This window comes from Tenrec ecaudatus, chromosome 3 (assembly GCF_050624435.1).
Source record: "Tenrec ecaudatus isolate mTenEca1 chromosome 3, mTenEca1.hap1, whole genome shotgun sequence".
Taxonomy (NCBI): domain Eukaryota; kingdom Metazoa; phylum Chordata; class Mammalia; order Afrosoricida; family Tenrecidae; genus Tenrec; species Tenrec ecaudatus.
Genome location: NC_134532.1, coordinates 208,938,315 through 208,962,274, shown reverse-complemented (window position 1 = coordinate 208,962,274; position 23,960 = coordinate 208,938,315). Strand labels below are relative to the sequence as shown.

Here is a 23,960-nt window from a genome sequence, read left to right as displayed (position 1 = left end):
AAGAGGAATGGGTGCATTTGAATGGAGGGGCTGGAGAAGAATGCGGGAAGTACCATGGACTGCTAAATGGACAAACCTATCTGTCTTGGAAGAAGCACAGGCAAAGTGCTCCTTAGAAGCAGAAATGGCAAGGCTTTGTCTCCCATACTTTGGACATGTTGTCAAGAAGGACCAGTCCCTGGAGAAGGACATCATGCTAGGTAAAGTGGAGGGGCAGCACAAAAGATGGATTCACACAGTGGCTTCATCAATGGACTCAGGCATACAAACAGTTGTGAGGATGGCCCAGGACCCTGCAGTGTTTCGTTCTGTTGTGCATAGGGTCACTATGGGTCAGAACCAACTCAATGGCACCTTACAACAACAACAACCCAACAGGTTTCCAGCAAGTCCTGGAAGCCTTTTATACTTGGTGGAGCTAAGTCCCAGACAGAGCCCCCCAGCAATGTTTGAAACATAAGCTGATACAGCTCTGGGAAGAAAACACAAAGTGCAAGTGCCCTGGTCTACATTGCAAGCATGCTACCATCCTTCCTTACTCAGGCCGAGAGAAGAACAAGACAAGGCTTGAAATCACACCCCGAGTGATCTCATCACCGCAGAGCCAGACTGGAACAGGCAAGGCAAGAACCTGCAGGCACAAAGCAATCAACGAGGAATGTTCCCAACAGTCTGTGGTTTCATGGTGATTTGTGGCTATCTTTGTGAAGAGAAAAGTGTTCAATTAACCTAGTCCATCCGTGTGTTCCTGAGGCACATGGTGGCCACGTGCAGATTAAAACCCTCTAACACAGTGCCTCTTACCACTGGGCTCCTTTACACACACCAGAGAGAAGAAAAAAATGAGCTTTATTTTTACACTGATCCAGTGTGCAGAGTGAGGAGATTCGTGATCAGAACTAACGTCTACGGAGCTGTGTAGGACTCTCACCACATTCACACGATCGGTGGAATATGATGTGTGCAAACATGCTGTCAGGTGCCGTCAAGTCAGCTCTGATTCATGGCGACACTCGTATGCACAACACAACAACACTGCTTGGTCCTGCACCGACCTCAAAAGTCTTCTTACGTTGGAGCCCTGGGTTGCAGCCACAGTGCCGATCCATCTTGTCGAGGGTCTTCCTCCGTTTCACAGATTCTCTACTCTGCCAATCACGATGCCCTTTTCCAGGGACTGATCTCTCCTGACAACGTGTCCAAAGTCTAGGGGATGAAGTCTCACCATCCTCAACTCGAAGGAGCATCTGGTTGTACTTCTTCGAAGACAGATGTGTTTGTTCTTCTGGCAGCCCATGGTGTGTTCAATAGTGTTCACATTTCATCAGTTCTTCCTTGGTCTTCCTTATTCAGTGTCTAACTTTCACATGCATCCTGAGGCAATTGAAATGACGTTGGCCTGGGTCTGCCTCACCTTAATCCTCCAAGTGGCATCTGTTGGTCTTTACATCGAAGATGGATTGAATGTTATTGTTTTATAAGAGAAAATGTGTTTACTTTGTTCATATAAATGCAGTACATACTATACTGGGGCCCCAAATGAAATATACATTAATAGTCTACTATACATTAATATACATTAATTAATATACATTAATATACATTAATTAATATACATTAATAGTCTACTAATCTTCACAACAACCCAAAATACTTATCTTTTGTAAATGAAGACCTGTAAAAACTAGCAAATATATATGGAGGTCCTCAAAAGGTTCATGGGAGAATTCCACTATCTTTCAATTCCTTCTTTCCAATGAATTTTTGGAAGCCCTGGGGTATATATGTTATATTGTGAATGTAAAAAAAAAAAAAGAAAGTGGTGGTGGGGGATGGTGCGCTCTGGTGATACAACATTTAACCACTTGGCTGCCAACCCAAAGGGTGGTGGTTTGAACCCACTCAACAGCTCCGAGGGAGCGAGACTTGACCATCGGCTTCCTGAAAACCCTGGAGTGCAGTTCCACTTTGTCGTCACATGAGGTCGCTATGTCAGAATTGACTTGATGGCACCCAACAGCAGAGGCCACAGTTGGAAGCAATTCCATGGACTGATCATAGCTGAGTAGCAGACCACATTATAGAACAAATGTAAATATGTTTCTATACATGTGTCCGTGGATGCACACACTGTGGACTTAAAACTCTTCCCTCCTTTCCCCTCGTCTGTTCTTCAGTTGGACGGGGAAGATTTGGGCAGGATTTCAATGTTGGAAATCATGCTTTGGGTCTCAATCACTTCCTCTCCACTTCTCCATCCTTGTCATTTCCATTTCGGTTTGAAGGACCAGGTCCCAGAGTTGCCTTTCCCGCTAACCTGATGGCTGGCTGAGGACAGGGACCCACCACATTGTAGACATGGCTTGACCTTTATTGAATACATAAAATGAAGTGAGTCAAGTGCTTTCTATGATGCCTCGTGATCTGCTCAAAGCTAATGGAGACTTAACCCTCAACTGCCCGTGTCCTTGTTGTTTGTGTTTTTGTTTTTCTTCAGTTACCAGTGAATGGTTTCAAATCACTGCAACTGTGTGTCCGATTAGAACTGTCTCCTTAGGGCTGTCAATGATTACTTTTTTCAGAAGTAGATCTCCAGGTCCCTTGGGTAGACTTGAATTTCCACCCTTCTGATTGGCAGCCAAGGGCATTCAACATTTGCACACATAGGACACCCCATTCTATCCATGAAGGAATAGCGACTCAGAGATGAATGTGGACTTGCCCAAGACCCTACTGTGTGTTAGAGGTTCACTCAAGGCAAGAATCTAAGGTAGGTGGCCCACCTTCCGCATTTGTACAAGATTCCATGCAAAAGAATTATGTGAAAAGATTCCTGGACATATCACCCATAATGTGTGAAGGATAGGTCTTCAGTTCAGACTAGAGGCTTTGCAATTGCCATTTACCCTCATAATTATAATAGCAGGCTTGGGTGACCTAATGTCCTAATTCTCTAAATAACATCGTTGGCTTCAAGGTTGCATCACGGCCAAAGGGAAGGATCAAAGGTCTTGTTGCCACGACCTCATCCGGCCTCCATCCAGAGTCCCTGCCAGCCAGTCAATGACGATAGAAACTCAGAGGACAATCACAGGCCTCTCCTTCGCCTTTGGGCTCCAAGACAAATACGTTGCTTTCTAGTCAAGGCTGACTCGTTGTTGCCGTACAGGACAGAGTAGAACTTCACCATATGGTTCCCAGGCCGTAATCTTTATGGAAGCAGGCAGCCGCATGTCTCCCATGAGCAACTGGTGTGTTCGCACCTCTCACCTTCCAGTGAGCAGCCGAGCACTTAACCTCTGCGCCACCAGAGCTCCTTCCTTTGGGCTTCCCAACCTCAAAGACTGTCCACTCAAAGGCAGCAATGATCGATGGGCAGTGTCTTAAGTGTGAAGGGAGACTGAAGGAGAAAGGGAGAGAGACAGAGAGATTCAACTGACAGATTGGACCTCAACGAAATCACGCATTCCCGTTTGAAATCTCCCCTCTCTTTTTCCTATTCAACCGGGTTGGCTATACTGCCTCCTTTGTTTTCATACTAACTCCTTTCCATCCCAGGAAAGTGAGGTGCCAGCCTGAGTCATGGTTCAGTAGAAAAATCTTCCTTTTTTTACTGCCAACAAAATTAAAATTCCTCTATACCCGCCGTTCTCAACCTGTGGGTCGCGACCCCTTTGGAAATTGAGCTACCCTTTCACGGGGTCGCCTGATTCATAACAGTAGCAAAATTACAGTTATAAAGTAGCAACGAAAATAATTTTATGGTCGGGGGGGCTCACCACAACTTGAGGAACTGTATTAAAGGGTCATGGCATTAGGAAGGTTGAGAACCACTGCTCTGCATGCTTTAAATTTTTACATACCATTGAGAAATAGCGATGATTTTTTTCTTTAAAAAAAAGCTAGTTTGGACCAAAATTTGTATTTCTTTCATTCGAAGAATTCCAAAGTCATCCACTATGATCCCTAAAATTTCAAGCAACAGGACCATCCGTATGGCAATTGCAACTGTGACCTAAGACAGAAATGAAACCCCAAAGGCAGGGAAACAGGGCCCAGTAGTTTCTGTTCTGCTTTTGTCCTTCATGTCACGTGTCAAGGGGTCAGGAAAGAGCAGGCCCCAGGGCCTGGGACGATGCCATCTGGCACCTGGTGACCAGGTGGACAGGCTGGACTTGATGTCTGTTTACCATGGTACGTTAGACCAGTGGTTCTCAACCTTCCTAATACCGCGACCCTTTAATACAGTTCCTCATGTGGTGGTGACCCCCCAACCATAACATTATTGTTGTTGCTACTTATAACTGTCACTTTGCTACTGTGGTGATTCGGGTGAGGTCGAATGACCCACAGGTTGAGCACCATTGGGCTAGAACATCACTGAGGAAGGTGTACTTTGACGGTATCCCAACTCCCTCTGCTCTCTTTGGCAGGCGGTAAAATACGTCAGCTGCAGTCAGCAGATGATTGGGGCTGGAGACTCGTCTGGCAATTTCCAATTGGACATTGACATCTCAGGACTAATATTCACGCATCATCCCTGCTTTAGCCGAGAGCACGTGTTGGCATCCAGGCTGGCCCAGTTATATGACCAGTACCTTGCAAGGCGTCAGAGAAACAAGGCGAATTTTCTTAATGACAAGGTACGTTTGAGCTCTTCTGCTTTTATTTTGACCAGACTGGTTCTTCTGGAAAGCCCAAACAAAGAAGATACTTTCCTGCAGGAAAATACCCGTTCCCTTTGGTCCCATGATCCTTCTGTCTTGGATGCATGACATATTTTCTCACCTACCTGCAAAAGGAATACCTTTAATGGTGCACACTTAATGTGTGCAAACTCCGTGGCACCCACTTGATTCAAAGGGAAAGATTTATGAAAAAAAAAAACAAAAACCAGGGCAAACCATTTCACCATCAAACTGGGTACGGGATGTAACATTTGAGGTGACTGATGGTGGCAATAATCTCAGATCCTAGCGACCATTCATGCCTTGGGAGTCTCTCAGTTCTGATGGGAATCTCTGATATTCTCATGTTCGCACTTAGTTTTCCACAGTCAGGGACCTAAACACAAGTCCGTGCTTCAACTGGTTCTCAGTCAAAGAAGGGAGCATCCATATTGGGCTAATTTCCAATATGACAGTTTTATCCAGGGAATCTTCAGGACTCATTTGAATGCAGGCAATTTTCACCCCATGCTCTGCCTTGCAAACCTTAATAATGCCCAAGTGAGATCAGACTCTACTGCCTCACCTTTTATTTGTCTGTTTGGGTGGTGGCGTTCCATCACAGCAAGGTCGTGGCAGAGCTGGGACTTAGGGAAATCCCTTTGTCTGGAAAGAAAACTTGTTTCTGAGATACTTGCAAAAAAAAGTAATTTTGTTCTGGGCAGCTAGCTTGATTTTTCTGGACCTCAGAACATCAGATAAACATTTCTTTATTTCCCAATTTTGTTGAAGAATGAAAGAAACAGTTGTCTCTCCAGATTCATCTGGGAGAAAGCCTGGAGCCTGCTGGGTGAGTGGTAGAGGAGTCTGATAAGAATGGTGTGTCAGGCATCTGACCCCCTCTAACTTCCTAAGGCAGAAGGAGAATCAAGATCAACAGCCCAAGGCTGATGCTTACAAGGTGGAAGTCAGACATGCCTCTGCTCTCCTACCTATGTGCCAGTTCTGACACCAGCCATGGCAATGGCCCCGCAGGAATCACAGTTCTTGTAATTACGGAGCGTATTAGGGAAGTAACAGGTTACATAGCCTCTTTACAGTTCTGTCCACAGGCAGACTTCTCTCAGGCCTCTTGGGCTGGCCTGACCACTGTCAGGCTCCAGCAAATGTTACAAGCTCATTAGCCCTGTCAATGAGTGTCTGAAGTCATCTCCCCAGAAGCTTCAGCCTAAGGCCCTGAGCTCTCTGGCTCTGTGTAGCTTATAGCCTATTTCCAGCAAGCACCCGGAGGCACCCCACTCTGTCAGTGAGCCTCCTGCCTGAAGACGCTCAACTCCCTCTCCCTCCTTGGGCTAGGAAGCCCACCACTACACTTGTGTCCAGACTCCTGGTTCTGCTGCCTCTGCCGCTGCTTCTTAGTGTCTCATCCTAGCTTCAGTTTTACAGTTCTCTTTATCTTGCGTCTAGGAGGTTCCCAGCAGAGAGACCCAGGGTCCAAAGGACATGTTATGATCCTGTCTCTTCTTCCTGGTGGTAGTCAGAGCCCCATTTCCACCTCAAGGCTCCTTTTTAGCCTAACCGGATGGCAAAACTAGCCAATCCCCTTGTTAAGGTTGCATATGCCTTATGTAATTGGACATAGCTCTGCAAAGGTGCATGCACCTTATGCACATTAGTAGCAAGCTGTCCAATCTCCCTGGTGGGAAACAAGTACCTCGGCTGGATAGTTCCAATTGTTTAGTGGGAAAGAGCAGGGCAATGGCTAGAAGGGCCACGTAGTTCACTGCACCAAAGATGCAGTCGCTTTATTTGCACTTCAGTGTAGAGTTCTAATTCCAAATGTGTTTCTCTACCCTGTTAAGCTCCAAGCACTGAGAAATGCTGTTCAGACTGGGTTTCATCCAGCCAAACCTCCTAAGTCTCCTGACATGGCCCAAAAGGCCATCAGGGAGTATAAAGCAGAAATACGGTGAGTACAACTTTTTATCAGAACCACTGAGTTGGTTTTGTGTTGTTGTTGTTCTGCTTGGCTTTGTTTTGTTTTGTTTCTTTCCTATTAGAGGAGCCCTGGAGGTATACTGGCTAGAAGTTGAACTGATAACTTTAAAGTCAGTAGTTTGAATCCACCAGCTGCTCCAAGGGAGAAAGAGGAGGCTTTCTACTTTTGTAAAAAATTTCAGTCTCAGAAACCCACAGGGGGCATATCTACCCTGTATGGTTGCTTTGAGTTGGGTCAACTCGATGGCAATGTTTGGGGTGTGTTTTTTGAGAGTAGATGTGTACTTGTTTAGGGCTTATTTTTCCAGGTTGCTTTTCAGAATGTACTGAATATATGTGCCAAATGAAGCAATGTGGTACAGCTATCATATTGACAAAAAGTTGGAATTTCAGTAATCCGAGGGGGTCGTGGGCCTGTGGAGACTGATGACCCTCATGCTTTGCTGGTGTAAGCAAAGATGCTACAGCCAACAACCTTGGCCCTGGCGATTTCAATTCTGATACATAGGCTCTAAGGGCCTAGATGTGCTGTGCATGCAGAGACGTGTGCCAGATGCTCACAGCCTCACTTGCAAAAGAAACTCAGAGCAATTTAGTGACAGGACAAATACATCTGGGTAGAGTCCTACAATGCATGGCTATACCATAGTTAAAATGAATTCGATGGATCAGTTTGTTCCAAACCAGCTAATCTGGAAGCTACGTTATATGGAGAAACAATGTTCATTTTCTCAGAAAGCAATTTGTAAAGAGATGATAAAGCTTGTGAACCCTAAATTACGCCTGGCGCAATGTCCTGCTGGTCTCGGGTGCACACCTGGATGGCAAATGTGACCAGAAAAGACACAGAGCGATTTCCTTCAGGGGAAGGGAGGGAGGGAGTAGAGTGGTTGCGGGCTTTTATTGTAGCAATAGCATTCTGATATTTTTAAAAAGGAGGGAAAAAATAGTCACAGACCGTCTCTGGCCTTTCATGTTTCTTTGAATCATATACAATTTTAAAATTCAAAATTGAAACCCAAGGTTCACATTTTTAAAAATCAAAAAATATTTAAATACGGACGGGGGGGTGGATTGTAGGAAAATTTCATTATCTTTTCATTGCATTTTCCCAAGAACTTTCTGAAGCTCCTTCATACAAGACATAAAACATCCCCCCAAAGGGAGCCGTGGTGAACAGCCCTTTTGTAATTCTCCTATAGTTTTTTCTCAACATCTGCATACGCACCAATTTTGCGCGTGTATTCTTTTTTAAAGCACTCACACTGTTGATGCCATCTGCAACCTGCCGGGCTATCCGATAGACTACAACTAGGGTCATCTCATTGATTAAAGACTGGCATTACGTAAATGTCTCACTCTTGTGCAATCTCCTATTGCCAGACATTTGTGTAAACTAGATATTTATTATTTAAATTGGGCTGTAATGAAAATTCTTATAAATGCATCTCTGTGACTACTGGGGTGAGTATTTAACTGGAATAAATCCCTAGAATGGGAATCAATAAATCAAGGAGTTTAAATATTTACTTTCCTTTTTATAATCTATCCATGATTAGAAGAATGTTCCAGCAACAGCAAGCAAAAGCTAATGATACTGGCCTACATTAACATGTTTGGGGGGAAAGGGCAGGATGCCCTCCTAAACTCAGAATAATTTAGGCCATGAGGACTGTTTCCATGGAGACCCTTATTTTAATTTTTTTAGCAATTTATTGGGGCTCATACAACTCTTATCACCATCCATACATATACATACATCAATTGTATAAAGCACATCCATACATTCCCTGCCCCAATCATTCTTAAGGCATTTGCTCTCCACTTAAGCCCCTTGCATCAGGTCCTCTTTTTTTTTCCCCTCCCTCCCCTTTCCCCACTCCCTCATGTGCCCTTGGTAATTTATACATCGTTATTTTGTCATATCTTGCCCTATCCGGAGTCTCCCTTCCCCCTTCTCTGCTGTCCCTCTCCCAGGGAAGAGGTCACATGTGGATCCTTGTAATCAGTTCCCCCTTTCCAACCCACTCACCCTCCACTCTCCCAGCATCGTCCCTCACACCCTTGGTCCTGAAGGTATCATCCACCCTGGATTCCCTGTACCTCCAGCCCTCATATGTACCAGTGTACAGCCTCTGTCCTATCCAGCCCTGCAAGGTAGAATTCGGATCATGGTAGTTGGGGGGAGGAAGCATCCAGGATCTGGGGGAAAGCTGTGTTCTTCATCGGTACTACATCACACCCTAATTAACCCATCTCCTCTCCTAAACCCCTCTATGAGGGGATCTCTATTGGCTGACACTTGGGCCTTGGGTCTCCACTCTGCACTTCCCCCTTCATTTAATATGATATATATATACATATACATATATACATATACACATATATACACATACATACACACACTTATATCTTTTTTTTTTTGCATGATGCCTTATACCTGGTCCCTTGGCACCTCGTGATCGCACTGGCCGGTGTGCTTCTTCCATGTGGGCTTATTTTCTTCTGAGCTAGATGGCCGCTTGTTCACCTTCAAGCCTTTAAGACCCCAGTCACTATCTCTTTTGATAGCCGGGCACCATCAGCTTTCTTCACCACATTTGCTTATACACCCATTTGTCTTCAGCGATCCTATCATGGAGGTGTGTAGTCAATGATATGATTTTTTGTTCTTTGATGCCTGGTAACTGATCCCTTTGGGACCACTTGATCACACAGACTGGTGTGTTCTTCCATGTGGACTTTGTTGCTTCTGAGCTAGATGGCCGCTTGTTTATCTTCAAGCCTTTAAGACCCCAGTCACTATCTCTTTTGATAGCCGGGCACCATCAGCTTTCTTCACCACATTTACTTATTCACCCACTTTGGCTCCAGCCGTTGTGTCGGGAGAGTGAGCATCATAGAGTTCCAATTTAATACAAGAAGGTATTCATGCATTGAGGGAGTGTTTGAGTAGAGGCCCAAGGTCCTTCCGCCACCTTAATACTTGACCTATAAATATAGACACATAGATCTATTTCCCTATCCTCCTATATATATTTGCATGTACATGTCTTTGTCTAGACCTCCATGAATGCCCTTTGACTCCTAGCTCTTTCCTCCATCTCCCTTGACTTTCCTCCTGCCCTACTACCATGCTTTGTCGCCACCTGGGCTAGAGTATATCTCTTCTCTAAGCAACCTTACCCTTGATCATTCCCCATCAGACCTGCCACTCCCCCTTCTCTACCATTTGGGGTCCCATGTTTTTCCCTTGTCCCTGGGTTTGTTAACACCACTTCCTTACCCCCCTTACCCCCCCACCCCAAGTCTCCCCGGAACTGTCGGTCCCGTTGTTTTTCCTCCAGATAGTTCATCCAGCCTGTCCTATCCAGACAGACCTGTGGAGACACTAACATGCACGAAAACAAGACAGAGGAAAACAAAGCAACAGTATACAACCAGACAACAAAACAACAAAAACAAACCACTGACAAAGAACAGAACAAAACAGTTCACAAGAGAAAAGCTTGTAATTCGTTCAGGGATCGTTTGCTGGCCCTTAGGAGCGTTTTCCAGTCCAGTCTGTTGGGGCACCACGCCCTGGCCCCAGGAGACCCTTATTTTTATAGCATCAAATGTTGCTAATTGTTTCAGGATGCCTAGCTTTATAAAAAAATTTCAAAAGTATTTCAGTTTGAAGCTGAGTCTTCTCGAGAGAACAGCATCAAGTAAACTTCACAGAAGCCAGTGGTGCCTCCTGTCTTTAGTTTGCCCTGGTCTTTGGTTATCTAGTGCCCAATTGCAACTATTGTCGCTATCAAATTGAATTTCTCATAATTGGAGACTTATTCGATCAGTAGTTGGAAAGCATGGTCTGTGGCATTGAAATGAGGCTGGAGACCACATGTTAGACTCTTGCAGCTCCAAGGACTCCTTCATTGCAAAGACCTTTACACAACATAGATGGCAACTGTAGCTCTGGATCTCATCAGCCGGGGGGCACAGGAAACAAACTGACTACGTCATCGGATATCAATTACTCATGGAAAACTCTGGTTGAAGCTAACGAAACTGAAGCAAGTTCACGTGTGCCAAAAGATGACCTTGAGTATCGCCCACTTGAATTTAGAGACTTCAAACACAGGTTGGATCTGTTTGCCCAGATTGGATCTAATGACCAAAGATCAGATGAGTTGTGACTATGACCAGTATATCATCGATGAAGAAAGCTTCCGGTGGCTTCGAAGTGTTGACTGTGCAGATTGCAGCCCAACACATGACCCACTACACGGCACAGGAATTGACAAATGAAAAGTTTCGACAAACTGATGAAGTGCTGGGCACACTCACTTGTCTATACCAAGAAATTTGGGAGACAGCTCTCAGGCCAACAGACTGGAAGAGATCCCAATGTATGTCCATCCCAAAGAAAGGTGGCTCAAGAAAATGCAGGAAATATCAAGCAATATCATTCATACCCCCATGCAAGTAAAATTGCGCTGAAGATGATTCAAAAGTGGTTGCCTGGTGTCCAAGCTGGATTCAGAAGAGGATGTGGAACAAGGGGTTATCATTGTTGAAGTTAGATGTGCTCTAGAGAGACCAGTCCTTGGAAGAGGACATCAGGGGAATAGAGGGTCAGTGGAAAAAGAAGCCCCTGCAGAAGACAGAGCGACAACGTGAGCTGAAATAGATCAACAATCATGAGGAGAATGCAGGGCAGAGCAGAGTTCTGTTGCACACAGCATTTCTCTAAGAATTGACTCAAAAGGCAACTAGCCACAGCATTAAGACCCCTGATGGCACAGTGGGTTTAATTGTTTTGTTACTAACTGCAAGGTTGGTGGTAGAACCTACCAGCTTCAGCTTGGGAGAAAGTTGAGACTGCCTGCTTCCATATAAAGATTTATAATCTCCTAAACCCTATGAAGCAGTTCTGCTCTGTCCTATGGGGTAACTCTGTGTCTGAGTCAACTTGGGCCCAGAGGATTTGTTCATTTAGCACTCCTATTAGTTGCTTTTTTGTTTCTTTGCCAGAAACATTTGCCAATGAGTAACTCATAGGCACCGCAGAGTGTCACAGCAGAACGGTGCCCTGTCGGGTGTGCAATGGCTGATTTGGGGAAGAAAATCGCCAAGACTTTCTCCAAGGAGTCTGTGGGTTGACCTGACCTGACAACCTTTGGGCTAGCAGTTCATTGTGGAAGCTGTTTGCACGTTGTTTATTGGAAACAAACAAAGCTAAGTGACTTTAATCTGCACTCTTATTTAATGTCTGTAGGCAGACAAGAAAACTGCGTGACATGGAACAAGAAAAAGATCGAACGTTGCTTAAGACCATCATCAGAGTGTGGAAGGAGATGAAATCCCTTCGAGAGTTCCAGAGGTTTACAAACACACCCTTAAAGCTGGTTCTGAGAAAGTATGTGTTTTTAAAACATTGCTCTATGGGGCTAGAGTTCACGAGAGAAAAAAAAACAGAAGCATAGATGCCGTTTAAAAAATAATTTCAAAATGAGTATAGTAGCTGTAATATGGCCTAGTTACGAAAGAGATGGTTTCCTGTACCCAGAAGCAATGCAATGAAGTAGGTCTTTGAATAAGGTGACCAGATTTTAACATTGGTAAAGCAGACACCATCAGGACACCATTGATAAAACTCATATCGTGGTGAAATAGCCACATGGCAGCCGAAAACCATATACCCTAGCTTGTCATGCATTCTTTCCAAAAATCAGGACTGCCCCGCCAAAAGCGGGACGTCTGGTCACCTTATCTTTGGAGGTTTGAAGGATTAATGGAATGACATTTGTACCAGGGTTGATGGAGAATTTAGCAGCACTGTGTATTACATGTTGGCCTGCTAGCCTCAGGTCAGCAGTTCAAAACCACTAGCCACTCCTTGCGAGAAAAATAAGGCTTTCTACCCATGTAAAGAGTTACCATTTCAGAGGCCCACAGGGGCAGTTCTACCCTGCCCTATGAGGAGCCACCATGAGTCAGAATTGACTCTGTGGCTGTGGATTTCAGTTTGTGTCCGCATGCTGCAGAATCTTATGGTACATAGTTTAAATATTGGTCTGCTAACCACATGGTTGGCTGTTCAAACCCAACAGCTTCTCCATGGGAGAAAGATGAATGAGACTATTTGCTCCCCAATAAAGAGTTACTGTCTTGGAGACCCTATGAAGAACCCTGTTCTGTTCTGCCCTGCCCTGTGGGGGTCACTATGAGTCTGAACTGACTCCGTGGTTCACTAGTGGGGCGGGCGTTAGCCTACGACATGGATGAGGTCACTCACAGTAGTATTGGTACCTAGAGATGAAGAGATGAGAATCAGAGCCCAGCTCGCGCACCAACTGTGTGCTAATCAGGGGGCTGTGTACCATTTGAAAGGGAAAAGGTCAACCAGGAGATGGAGGAGGAAGCCCACGAAGCAGAGATCCAAGCAGAGATCAGTGACGTGCTGGAGGAGCAGTTGGAAGAGTATGAGCAGAAGACGGACGAGTACAGAGCGGCCCAGCAGCACTGGAAAGCCTGGAAGAAAGCCCAGGTGCGCACTCAGCAGCTCAGCCCTGAATGCAGGTGGCCTTGGGTGCGGCAAGGCCCTGGGCCCCACGAGGCAGGAGGAGGGAAACAGAGCTCGTCCTTGGGGTCTCCCATTAGCTTTGCTCTTCCTCCCTTTCTGCCGTCTCTCAGGAGAGGACAGGAAGAATGGATTGAGGCTGGTTGATAAGAGAGCCAGCTTTGACCTTCAATGGTTAGATGGGGATACTCTGCCCCATTTGAATGAATGAACTAGTGTTCATAATAGCCATTTCCCATGTGAATCACCGCCTGCCATCAATTGTCAGCTCATGGCCACCCACCTGTGCCGGCATAGAATGTGCTGTAAACGGTTTCCAATGGCTCAATTTTCTGAATTAGATCCCCACAGGCCTTTCTTCTAGGATGCCCACGTGTGGGTATGAGCCTCGGACTTCTGACTTAGCAGCCTAAAGATTTAACCGTTTCTATCACACCTATGAGATGGCAAGCTAACTCTTTTGCTTGAGATCTCACTGAATACAGAGTAGTGATCCTAGACTTCTGGATTTTCCTCTGAAAATGTATACACATGGCCCCGTAAAACTGAATCCGCAAGTCACAAGTGCTTGATCTGCACAACCTATAATACCAGTTCTAGTCTCAAGCCTGACTTCCACGCCAACATTGAAGGCATATGACTCCCTAATGTTGTTTAGTTTTGTTTTGTTTTGTTTGACTCAAGAGAACAAGCGCGATCCTCACTGTTTTATAGGCACCGCCTCATTTCAGTCTCCCTGGGAGGAGACTCCTGTCATTGTCCCCATTGTATCGATGAGAAAACTGAGGCACACAGAGGCCCAGTGGCCTAGAGACCTGTCTGCATGCACACAGCTGGTTGGGGCCAAGCCGGGGATGCAGGTCTATCTGGTTCTGCAGACTGTGCTCCGAATCTAATGTTCAATGGTCCTGTTTGACATCCTGTTGCCTCTTACCCAACAGAGAGCCAAGAAGAAAAAGAAAAAGCAAGTGGAAGAACACCCCGATGAGGAGGTGGAGGAGCAGGGCCCTGGGGAAGAGCCAGAGCCTGGGGAGGAGCCTGTGAAGCCCACCCCTCCGGAGCTCCCTGACCGGGCCACCGTTGAGCTTCGGGTGAGGGAGAGGGCAGCCCAGAGCCGAAGGCGGCCAGGGGAACCCACCTTGGTCCCCGAACTGAGCCTGGCAGGGAGCATAACCCCCAACGACCAGTGTCCCAGGTGAGCGGATACCCTTTACCATGAACAAGGATGGCAACTCACATGTACACATACATGTGCACGCACATACAAAAGGATGTACCGTGTAAGTGAAAAATAACTGCTACCAAATTATAGAAATCTTGGTCCAAAATTTAAAACCTGCAATGCTATTGCTTCTCCGCCCATCCTCCATCTGGTACAGCTACTTCTGAAGGCGATGTCTCCAGCTCACTAACCCTTCCCAGAAGAATTCTGTATTTTAGGGTTACACCACATTGAAAATGACAGCTTGGCATCCTCTGGGGACTCAAATTGGGTTCCTTTTCAATGTCCTTTGAGTTTGGGGAACAGTAGAAGCCTGAGGAGGCAAGATCGGGACTGGAGGGTGGATGGTGTAAGATGTCCCAATGAAATCCTCTTACAACAGCCCTTGCCACCCTTGAAGAATGAGCAGGTGTGTGTGTGTGTTTGTGTGTGTGTGTGTAGGGGGGGCTTGGGAAGGCCTTGACACAACTTCCTGGCTTTTCCCTCACTGGTCCAATTAGATATGTGATCATGCTTGCACCACTCTTTTTAGTATGATTGAATTATTGAATTGTATGATATTTGAATTTTATATCAGTGTTGAAATACCAGCAGGTCCGGGGCCACCCTCACAATTCTTCCTATATTTGAGCCCATTGTTACAACCACTGTGTCAATCCATCTCATCAACGGCCTTGCTTTTTTTTTTAATAAATCATTTTATTGGGGGCTCTTACAGCTCGTATAACAATCCATACATCAGTTGTAGCAAGCACATTTGTACATAAGTTGTTATCATCATTTCCAAAACATTTTCTTTCTACTTAAGCCCTGGGTATCAGCTCCCCTTTTTGCCCCTCCCTCCCCACCCTCCTACCCTCCTGAACCCTTAATAAATTATAATTTATTTTTATTTTCGTATTTTACACCGTTTGCTGTCTCCCTTCACCTACGTTTCTATTGCTCGTATCCCTGGGGGAGGGGGGATTTGTAAGTCAATTATTGTGATTGGTTCTCCCTTTCTTCCCCTTCTCCCCCCACCTTCTCCTTACCCTCATGGTATCTCTACTCTCATTATTGGTCCTGAGGGGTTTATCTGTCCTGGATTCTGTGTGTACTAGTGTGCATACTCTGGTCTAGCCGGATTTGTAAAATAGAACTGGGCTCATGGTAGTGGGGAGCATTAAAGAACTAGAGGGATGCTGTGTGTTTTGTTGGTGCTATATTGCACTCTGACTGGCTCATCCCTTCCTGTGATGCTTCTGTGAGGGGATGTCCAATTGTCTACACATGGGCTTTGGGTCTCCATTCCTAGTTCCCTTGTTCACTTCAAAATGGTTGTTTGTTTTGGGTCTCCTGATGCCTGATTCCTAATCCCACCAATACCTCATGATCGCACAGGTTGGTGTGCTTCTCTCGTGTGCTTCCCTGCAAGGTGGCCACTTGTTTAACTTCAAGCCTTAAAGACCCCCGATGCTATATCTTGTAGCTGTCTTCACCACATTAGCTGATGCACCCATTTTGTCTTCAGAAATCATGCCCAGAAGGTGACCTTGCCCTTTTTCTTGCTGCCTTGCTACTTTTGCAAGCATGATGTCGTCTCCAGGGACTGGTCTCTCCTGAAAACATGTGCCCAAAGTGCATGAGACCAAGTCTCGCCATCCTTGCCTCTAAGGAGCATTCCAGCTGCCCTGTTTCCAAGAGAGATTTGTATGTTCTTTTGGCAGCCCATAATCCTTGCAATATTCTTCCCCAGCACCACCATTCAAATGCACTGATTCTTTTTGGTTCTTCCTTATTTGATGTCCAACTTTCCAATGTGTATGAAAAAAATAAATCAAATAAATGCCATTGAGCCGATGCTGACACATGGCAATCATATAAGACAGAATAGACCTGTCCCTCTGGGTTTCCAAAACAGTAAGTCTTTACTGGAGTAGAAAGGTCTGTCTTGAGGCAATTGACAATTCCTTGGCTTGGATCAAGCACTCCTTAGTCCTCAAAGTAAGTCTTAGCTTTTCAACACTTTAAGGAGGGCTTGTGCTGCAGATGTGTCCGATGATGCAGCCAGTGAAACACGTCAATAAAACCTTTTAAAAATGTCAATAAAACTGTCGAAAAACAAAACAAACAAGGGATCAGAGTTCTCCAATAAACCCCGTGTGACCTTGGGGCTGGCCCATGCCATGCTGTTTTGATCTGCTGCACCCAGTAGGCGCTGTGACTGTCCTGGTCACAGGGGTTAGCAGTGAGGACTAACCACACTTGTTGTGAACTCCCTTGTCAAGACTCCAGACGTCGTCAGTAAGCAGATGCTTGTCCCCTGTGCCCTTGTCCCCCCTGCAGGGTGGAGGTCTTAAGACGGGAGGACGTGAAGAGGCGCACGGTACACGTGAAGGTGCTCTTCAACAACAAGGAGGTGTCCAGGACGGTCAGCCGGCCCTTAGGGGCAGACTTCCGAGTTCACTTTGGACAGATTTTCAACCTGCAAATATTCAACTGGCCAGAGAGTCTAACACTTCAGGTACACCGTGTCGTTATAGCCAACTTCCCGGTCGTTCCAGACGTGAGATGGCTTTGAAGCATCCCTGGTTACGCCTGTGCTCTGACTGCTCCCGAAGGGGACAGGAGTCCAGCCTCTTCCTTATTGGTTGGCCTGTTTTCAGAGTCTTAGTGGAAGGGAATCTGTCACTCCCTCTCCCGCTGTAGAGGTTGCTAGGATGGAGTCTGGAGACCTGTGCCCACAGATGGGGTGGCAGAAGAGTCTCAGGTGTGTCCCACAGGAGACAAATGCAGTGTCCTTGAGGTGACGCCAAAGATGTGCTCATATCTTCTGTCGGAAAGGCTGGTGTTTCAAACCCACCCAACAGTGCCCTGGAGGAGAGCCTGGCAACCTGTTTCCAGAAAAGATTCCACCCAAAAGCCAAACAACAAACAAAAGACCCAGTGGGACTCAGCTCTCCTCTATGACCCAAGGATGCCCAGTAGGCTGAGTCCCCTCAGAGGCAACGGGCTTGTTTGTTTCTGTTTGTTCACTGTGAACCCCAGCGTAATATTTGGGCTGAAGTCAATTCATAAGCTAGATGCAGGAACACGAGTGGGAGTTTTATTGATTATGATATTCAGAAGGAGACCAAGCAGATCCAGGACACCAAAGAATTGTCTCCATAGTTGAAGAAAAGATGGGATGATTCTGCAGCAGGAAATTATGGGGCCTCCTTTCAGCACCATGGAGTCAATTCCGATTCATAGTAATCCTATAGGGTAGAATAGAACTGCCCCTGTAGGGGTTCTGAGACGAACTCTTGACAGGAGTGGAAAGCCTCATCTTTCTCCCTGAGAGCAGCTTGTGGTTTCGAACTGCTGACCATGCAGCTAGTAGCTCAATGTGTAACGACTATACCACAGGTTATCGGTTAATAAATACCGTGTCTCCTTCCTGAGGTTGATTCCTGATCTGGGGAGTTGTCACGCTTTGGGTGGCGATGATACAGTGGAACAATTTATCTCTTCTGCAAACACTCTCCTGGTTCAACAGTGCATCCTGGTCAAGCATTTCAATTATCACTAGTCACGTAATTACGAGTAAGAATTCCACCACCACCAATTACACTCAAGTCATACAAATCTTAAACATGTCAGGCCGTACTTCACTTATTTTCCTGGAAACCAGTTCAATTCCCCTTTACTTAAGTCATTTCAATAAAAAGGTACTTTACACAGTGGCTTCCAAAAGAAAGCAAGAAAGGCAAGTCATTCCCCACAGACTCCAACCAGAACCACAAAGCCAGACTACACAGTTCCCCGAGGCCTCGTGTGATGCCAACGCCACACAGAGGTCACTTAAGCCACCGTGCAGCTGGCTGTGATGGGAGCAAAGGGACCCCTGCCCTCCAAAATCTCTCTCCCCACTGGGCTAGAGCCCACCATCAGTGATCTAGTAGTGTCTTGATAGTTCTTGATGAATCTGCTCGTATGATACTAATATAATCCCCTATCAGGATGTGAGTACACCATGATCTACTGTTAGGACTATGTGACACACACCCCCTTTCCCACCCCCAACCCACGCCAGAAACCTCCCATGCCTACCCACCCCCTTGCCAGAAATCACGAGTCTGTCACACTCTGTACCCCCTACTGAGCTGGGGTCATAAATTCAGAATCCTTCTCAACACACGACTGCAGGAAGCCAGTAGCAAGCCTGTCGGCATCATTTGTTGTTATGGGCTGCCATCGTGCCGGTTCCGATGCCCATAGTGACCTTATGCCCAACAAAATGAAACAGTGCCCCGCCCTACCCTCACAGGTGTCGTTAAAATGTTTACATACTTCTGTGGTGATTGGAGGGGGCCCTGACGGCACAGTGCGTTCTGCACCGGGTTGCCAACCACAAGGTCAGCAGGTGAAACCACCAACTTGCCCGGGGGAGAAAGATGAGTCCATCTTTCCCATCCCCATAAAGAGTTACAGCCTCAGAAACCCGCGGGGCATGTCTATTCTGTCCTGCAGGGTCGCTGTGAGTTAGAATCGGCTCGATGGCAGTGAGTCCTGATGGGGAAACTGCTGGTCCCCTTGGCCTCAGAATTGCCACCCTGCCCACACAGGCCCGTTGGTGAACGAGGCCACGCCAGGCTCACGCCTTTGGGGCCTGTTCCCATGGTGACTGCCTTGTTCTGAGGGGTCAGTGCCTTTGCCATGGGGTCTTCAAAAAGTTCTTGGATCGGCAGAATCTGAACAATAAGGAGGTCTTTCTATGAACCTTTTGAAGGCCCCCCTACCCCCACCGCACTGTATTCTTCGCCTGTCATAGTGTTCAACACCGTGAATACCATCCCTGTCTAGAACTTCGTATTCAAAATCTTTCTCAAACTGGTAAAGGGAGGTGTGAGACAGCTAAACCCGTAGGGACTTTTGAAGGTGGAAGAGAAGTGAAGGCAAAATGTTGGAGGAGAGTGGGGGTGACAAGAACTTGGGCAGGGACCAAGGAAAGTTGGGCACTAAGCACTCTAGGTACTGCCTGAGACTGGGATTTTGCCAAAGGCAACCCCATCTTCAGCTATTCGTTTCTGATGGGCAGAGACAAGGGTATTGGATTAGGGACGGATCTGTGGTTACAAAGCACAGGACATCAAAGTTCAACCCAAATTCCTTTGTCATAACGTAGCCACAGGTCAAGGAAGAAGGCTTGTCATGAACGTTTAGACCTGGGCTTAGTTCAGTCACTCTTATCATTTTCTAAAACCCCTTGTGTAGCTTTAAAACCATGTCTATGGATTCTGAAAATGGAAAGAAACTTATTTTGCAGCTAAATGTAAACTTGCCAATATGAGTCAGAGCAGGAAAATCAGTATTGCTTAAAAGTAAAGGATGGTTATCTTAGTTTCTGAGTGCTGCAGCAACAGGAAGACCACACGAGTGGGGCTTTCACAAACAGACATTCCTTTTCTCATAGTTCGGGAAGCTAGACTTTGGAATCCAGAAAGTTCCAACAGAGGAAAGCTGGGATAAATCAATGTTTCTGTTTTTGTAATCCGAGGGTCCTCGGTTCTTTGACAATCTGTCTTACCCCATTTCTGATTTCTCCTCAAAAGCCTTTAGTATTAAAACACAATACTCTGTTCTGGCCTTGTGAACATAACAGCAACAACAAAGACCTGAATCCCAAATGAGATTACAGCCACAGGTTTAGAGGTTATAATTCCAGTAAAAATCCATAGGGTACATAATCCAGTGCACACAGATGCGCTCTCTCTCTCTCTCTCTCTCTCTCTCTCTCTCTCTCTCTCTCTCTCTCTGCATTCAAGTTGATTCTGACACATGATTACCCTATAGGCAGAGGGTAGAACTGCCTTTGTGGGTTTCACAGATTGTAAACTTTTACTGGAGTGGAAAACCTCATTTTTCTCCCAAGGAGTGGCTGAAAGCTTTGAACTTCAGACCTTGCAGTTAGCAGCCAGCACCAGAATTCGCATGCATAAAAATTACCACCGATGAAAACTCTGTGGGACAGAGTTGCTCTGCGGTTTGTAAAGCTCACCCCTGGGCCTCGATTGTCCTGACTAATTCTGGAAGAATATCCCTTGGGCTTCTGCCTTCTTCTACCACCACGTTCATTCCAAGTATAAAGCAAAATAATCAGAAGTGTCCTGCACTGCCTTCTGTTTAACCGCCTTAATCATGAGCTGGCTGGGGATATGACAGTCAAACGAATGAGGCTGGTAGAGTAATAAAAGAAGAGTGGAGCTGTTGCTAGGTGACATGGAATCAGTTCCAACTCATGGTCACCCCAAGAACATCACAGCAAAACACCCCTCAGCCCTGCGCCGTCCTCACCATTGTTCATACTTGATCCTAGCAGTACAGCCACCGTGTCCATCCATCTCGTCAAACGTCTCCTCTTTCTTTTAATGCCCCTTATTTTCCCAAGCGCGATGTTCCTCTCCAGGGACTGGTCTCTCCTGACAACATTTCAGAGAGAAGAGTAGTTGCCTGAGACATTACAAAGTGAACTTTTCAAATCAGATGAAAAGCAAACCCATGGCCATTGGCTCCATTCTGGCTCCTAGGAGCTCTATTTCGGGTTTACACTTTTACAGGACTAGAGAGCCTCCTCTTTCTCCCGAAGATCAGCCGGTGGCCTTAAACCACCAACCTTGCCATCAGCAGTCCAGTGCCGACTCACAAGCGCCATCATTCTTCAAAGAATATGCCCAAAGGCAGTTTAGCTTGGCCCACAGAGCTTGTTGGGTGCCGTCCAATCAGTTCTGATTCTTAGCGACCCTGTGCACACGGAACAAAACCCTGCCTGGTTTTGCACGGTGCGTTGCTGAGCCCTTTGAGGCTATCACTGTGTCGAGAGCTGGGTAGCAGCGTAATCTGTTTGATTTTGTTTTTTTCAATTGCTGATTACAGGAATCTTGGCTAAGTTCTTAAGCTATCTATAGGGACCTAACAACTGATGAAATCATATATCACGATGGCGTAATGGTGTCATTTGTTAATGATGGAATGGAGGTTCCAGATGAAGTTAATTTAGAAGGTATTGTTGTTTCCAGTCTCTAGGTGCTGTGCTTTTTGGAAAGCATCCCTCGAAATGCTAGTCTTGAGTTAGGGAAGGTTCACAAATTACTACAATTGTAGGAACATAAGAAAACTCTGTTTCAGAGCATCTGTTTATGTCAGTGCCACCCAATGTTCAGAAGGAGCCCTGATGGGGGTGAGGAGGGAGGGAGGAAAAGGAGGAGCTGATACCAAGGGTTTTGAGAATGACAGTAGCAACAAATGTGCAAGTGTGCTTGACCCAATGGATGGATGGTTGGATTGTGATAAGAGTTGTATGAGGCCCCATCACATTTGTACATTCATTACCCTATCATTCTCAAAACATTTGCTCTCCACTTAAGCCCCTGGGAAAATGATTTTTTAAAGAAAGAAAATGTATCTAGGTTAAAAAAAAGAAAGAAATGCCTCCATGATGCATGATGTTATCTGAATTTTTTTAATTAAAAGATCATTGTGGGGACGAGCAGGGAGGGAGGGGGGAAAAAAAGAGGACCTGATGCAAAGGGCTTAAGTGGAGAGCAAATGCTTTGAGAGTGATTGGGGTAGGGAATGTGCAGATGTGCTTTATACAATTGATGTATGTATATGTATGGATTGTGATAAGAGTTGTATGAGCCCCTAATAAAATGTAAAAAAATAAAAAAATTAAAAGATCATTGTGAACTTAAAAAAAAAAATCCAGCATAGGTCAATCTATAGAAACAGTCCGTGGATTAATGGTTTCGGGGTGGGGGGATGGCAGTGGAGGTTGTGTAGAAATGGGTAGCTAATAACAATGAGTACAAGAAAGAAAAATTGTTCTAAAGTTGATTATGACCATGATTGTACAACTCTTCTTGATATAATTGAACTATACAATTCTATGCCGTGTGCCAATGAACTTTTTTACAAAAACGAATTAAAACTAACTAACTAAATAGTTAAAAAAAATTTAAGGCCCTGGTGCCTTAGTGTGTTACTCATTGGGCTGTTAATTCCCAGGTTGGGTGTTCAAAACCACTAGCAGCCCTGCAGGAGAAAGATGAGGCTTTCTAGTCTGGTAAAGAGTTACAGTCTCAGCCACCTCTCTTGTCAATATGAGCTGACAGAGACCAGGTAAATGAGGGCACAGGATGTTCGCTCATCACGAGTTCATTTCCCTGCAAGAGACCTCAGCACAGGTGCCCTCTGGGAAAAGCACCCAGACCGCAAGCCCTGTAAGCAAGGCTGGGTGGAGAGGATCTGCAATGTCGTGTACATCTTAAGAATCCCACCTTGAGCGGAAAATATTGATCACCAGGGACTCTATGGCCTAAGAAGAAGCATGTATATATGTAAAGTAGCAGAAATAAAGAGGTGAAATTAGCATTTTTAGAGAAGTGTTTATCAAATAAGGGAGATTTCATGGCGAGATGGAAGAAAACCTAGGAAAGACGCCAAAGGGTCGTAGGCTGCTTGGCTGTCTTCCTAGCCTGAAGGTGAGGCGAGCCAAGAACATGATGCAGGGGAGCAGAGGAGTCTACTGGTGCTCTGGGTACCCGAACCGTGGGCCTCAGCCTCATGGTGTGCCGTACTACAGTCAGTGGTTGTGATTAGAGCCGCCTGAACTAGTCTAACCAATTCATCTCAGGAGAAAGTCTGAGAGGGAAAAGGTCTTCAGGAAGAAACTTCGAGATTCCCTAAAGAGCACATTTGAATCGTGGACACAAGCTACCTGCAGAATGGGCTTCCTCGTTTGCCTGGATCAATTTGCTTTCTGACAGCACTGTCATCAAGTGGAACAGGTGAGACCATAGGGACCCTCGACAACCGGGACCTCAGATGGATGGTTTGTTAGCTGCTCCGAGTTCAAAGGCAGTAGGAGAAACGCCATGCCTGTAAGCACTCTAGTCTACCACTTAGCAGGGCACTCAAGTAGACCGTTTGGTACATCTCTCCAGGGATTCCAGACCGCATTTCCTCCTCTATGTGGTCCAGCCTGAGATGCTCCCAGCTGAGATGGGTCCTCTGGGCAGCAACCGTGAGCGGCGCTCCTACAAGCCGTGTGGTTAGGAAACGAGAGCTCACTGGATGGCCATCTTGATTTTGTCGTTTCTGGTTTCAGGTCTATGAGACAGTTGGACACAGTGGTCCCACCTTGCTAGCCGAAGTGTTCCTGCCTATCCCTGAAACCACAGTTGTCACGGGAAGGGCGCCCCTGGAAGAAGCTGAGTTTAGCAGCGATCAGCAAGTGACACTGGACCACGAGGGAGTCGGAAGTGGTATGGAAGCCAAGTATCTCCAATGTAGCACACCTTGACTGTCACAATTGAACATGTCTATTTTATTGTTGCCCACTTCTTAGACGTTAATAAGACTTTCATCAGAAGGGCAAATGAGAACAATATATCTATATAGTTTTAGCAAAGTCACTTTTATAAACGATCGGTGCTCAGGTAAATGTATATAACTATTTAATTATAAAATGGCTTGGCAATGTGAA

General features: G+C 45.8%; 1 protein-coding gene across 2 annotated transcripts in view; it reads left to right on the top strand.

Annotated features, from left to right (window-relative positions):
• The window catches only part of CC2D2A (coiled-coil and C2 domain containing 2A), a 132,345-nt gene that overhangs the window by 50,553 nt on the left and 57,832 nt on the right, over window positions 1–23,960 (top strand). For both annotated transcript variants that reach the window (XM_075544514.1, XM_075544515.1), the window contains 7 exons: window positions 4,434–4,643; window positions 6,530–6,636; window positions 11,929–12,069; window positions 13,044–13,200; window positions 14,175–14,428; window positions 16,781–16,958; window positions 23,583–23,739. In XM_075544514.1, coding sequence (XP_075400629.1) covers window positions 4,434–4,643; window positions 6,530–6,636; window positions 11,929–12,069; window positions 13,044–13,200; window positions 14,175–14,428; window positions 16,781–16,958; window positions 23,583–23,739 — 1,204 coding nt within the window. The remainder of the gene's footprint in view (window positions 1–4,433; window positions 4,644–6,529; window positions 6,637–11,928; window positions 12,070–13,043; window positions 13,201–14,174; window positions 14,429–16,780; window positions 16,959–23,582; window positions 23,740–23,960) is intronic.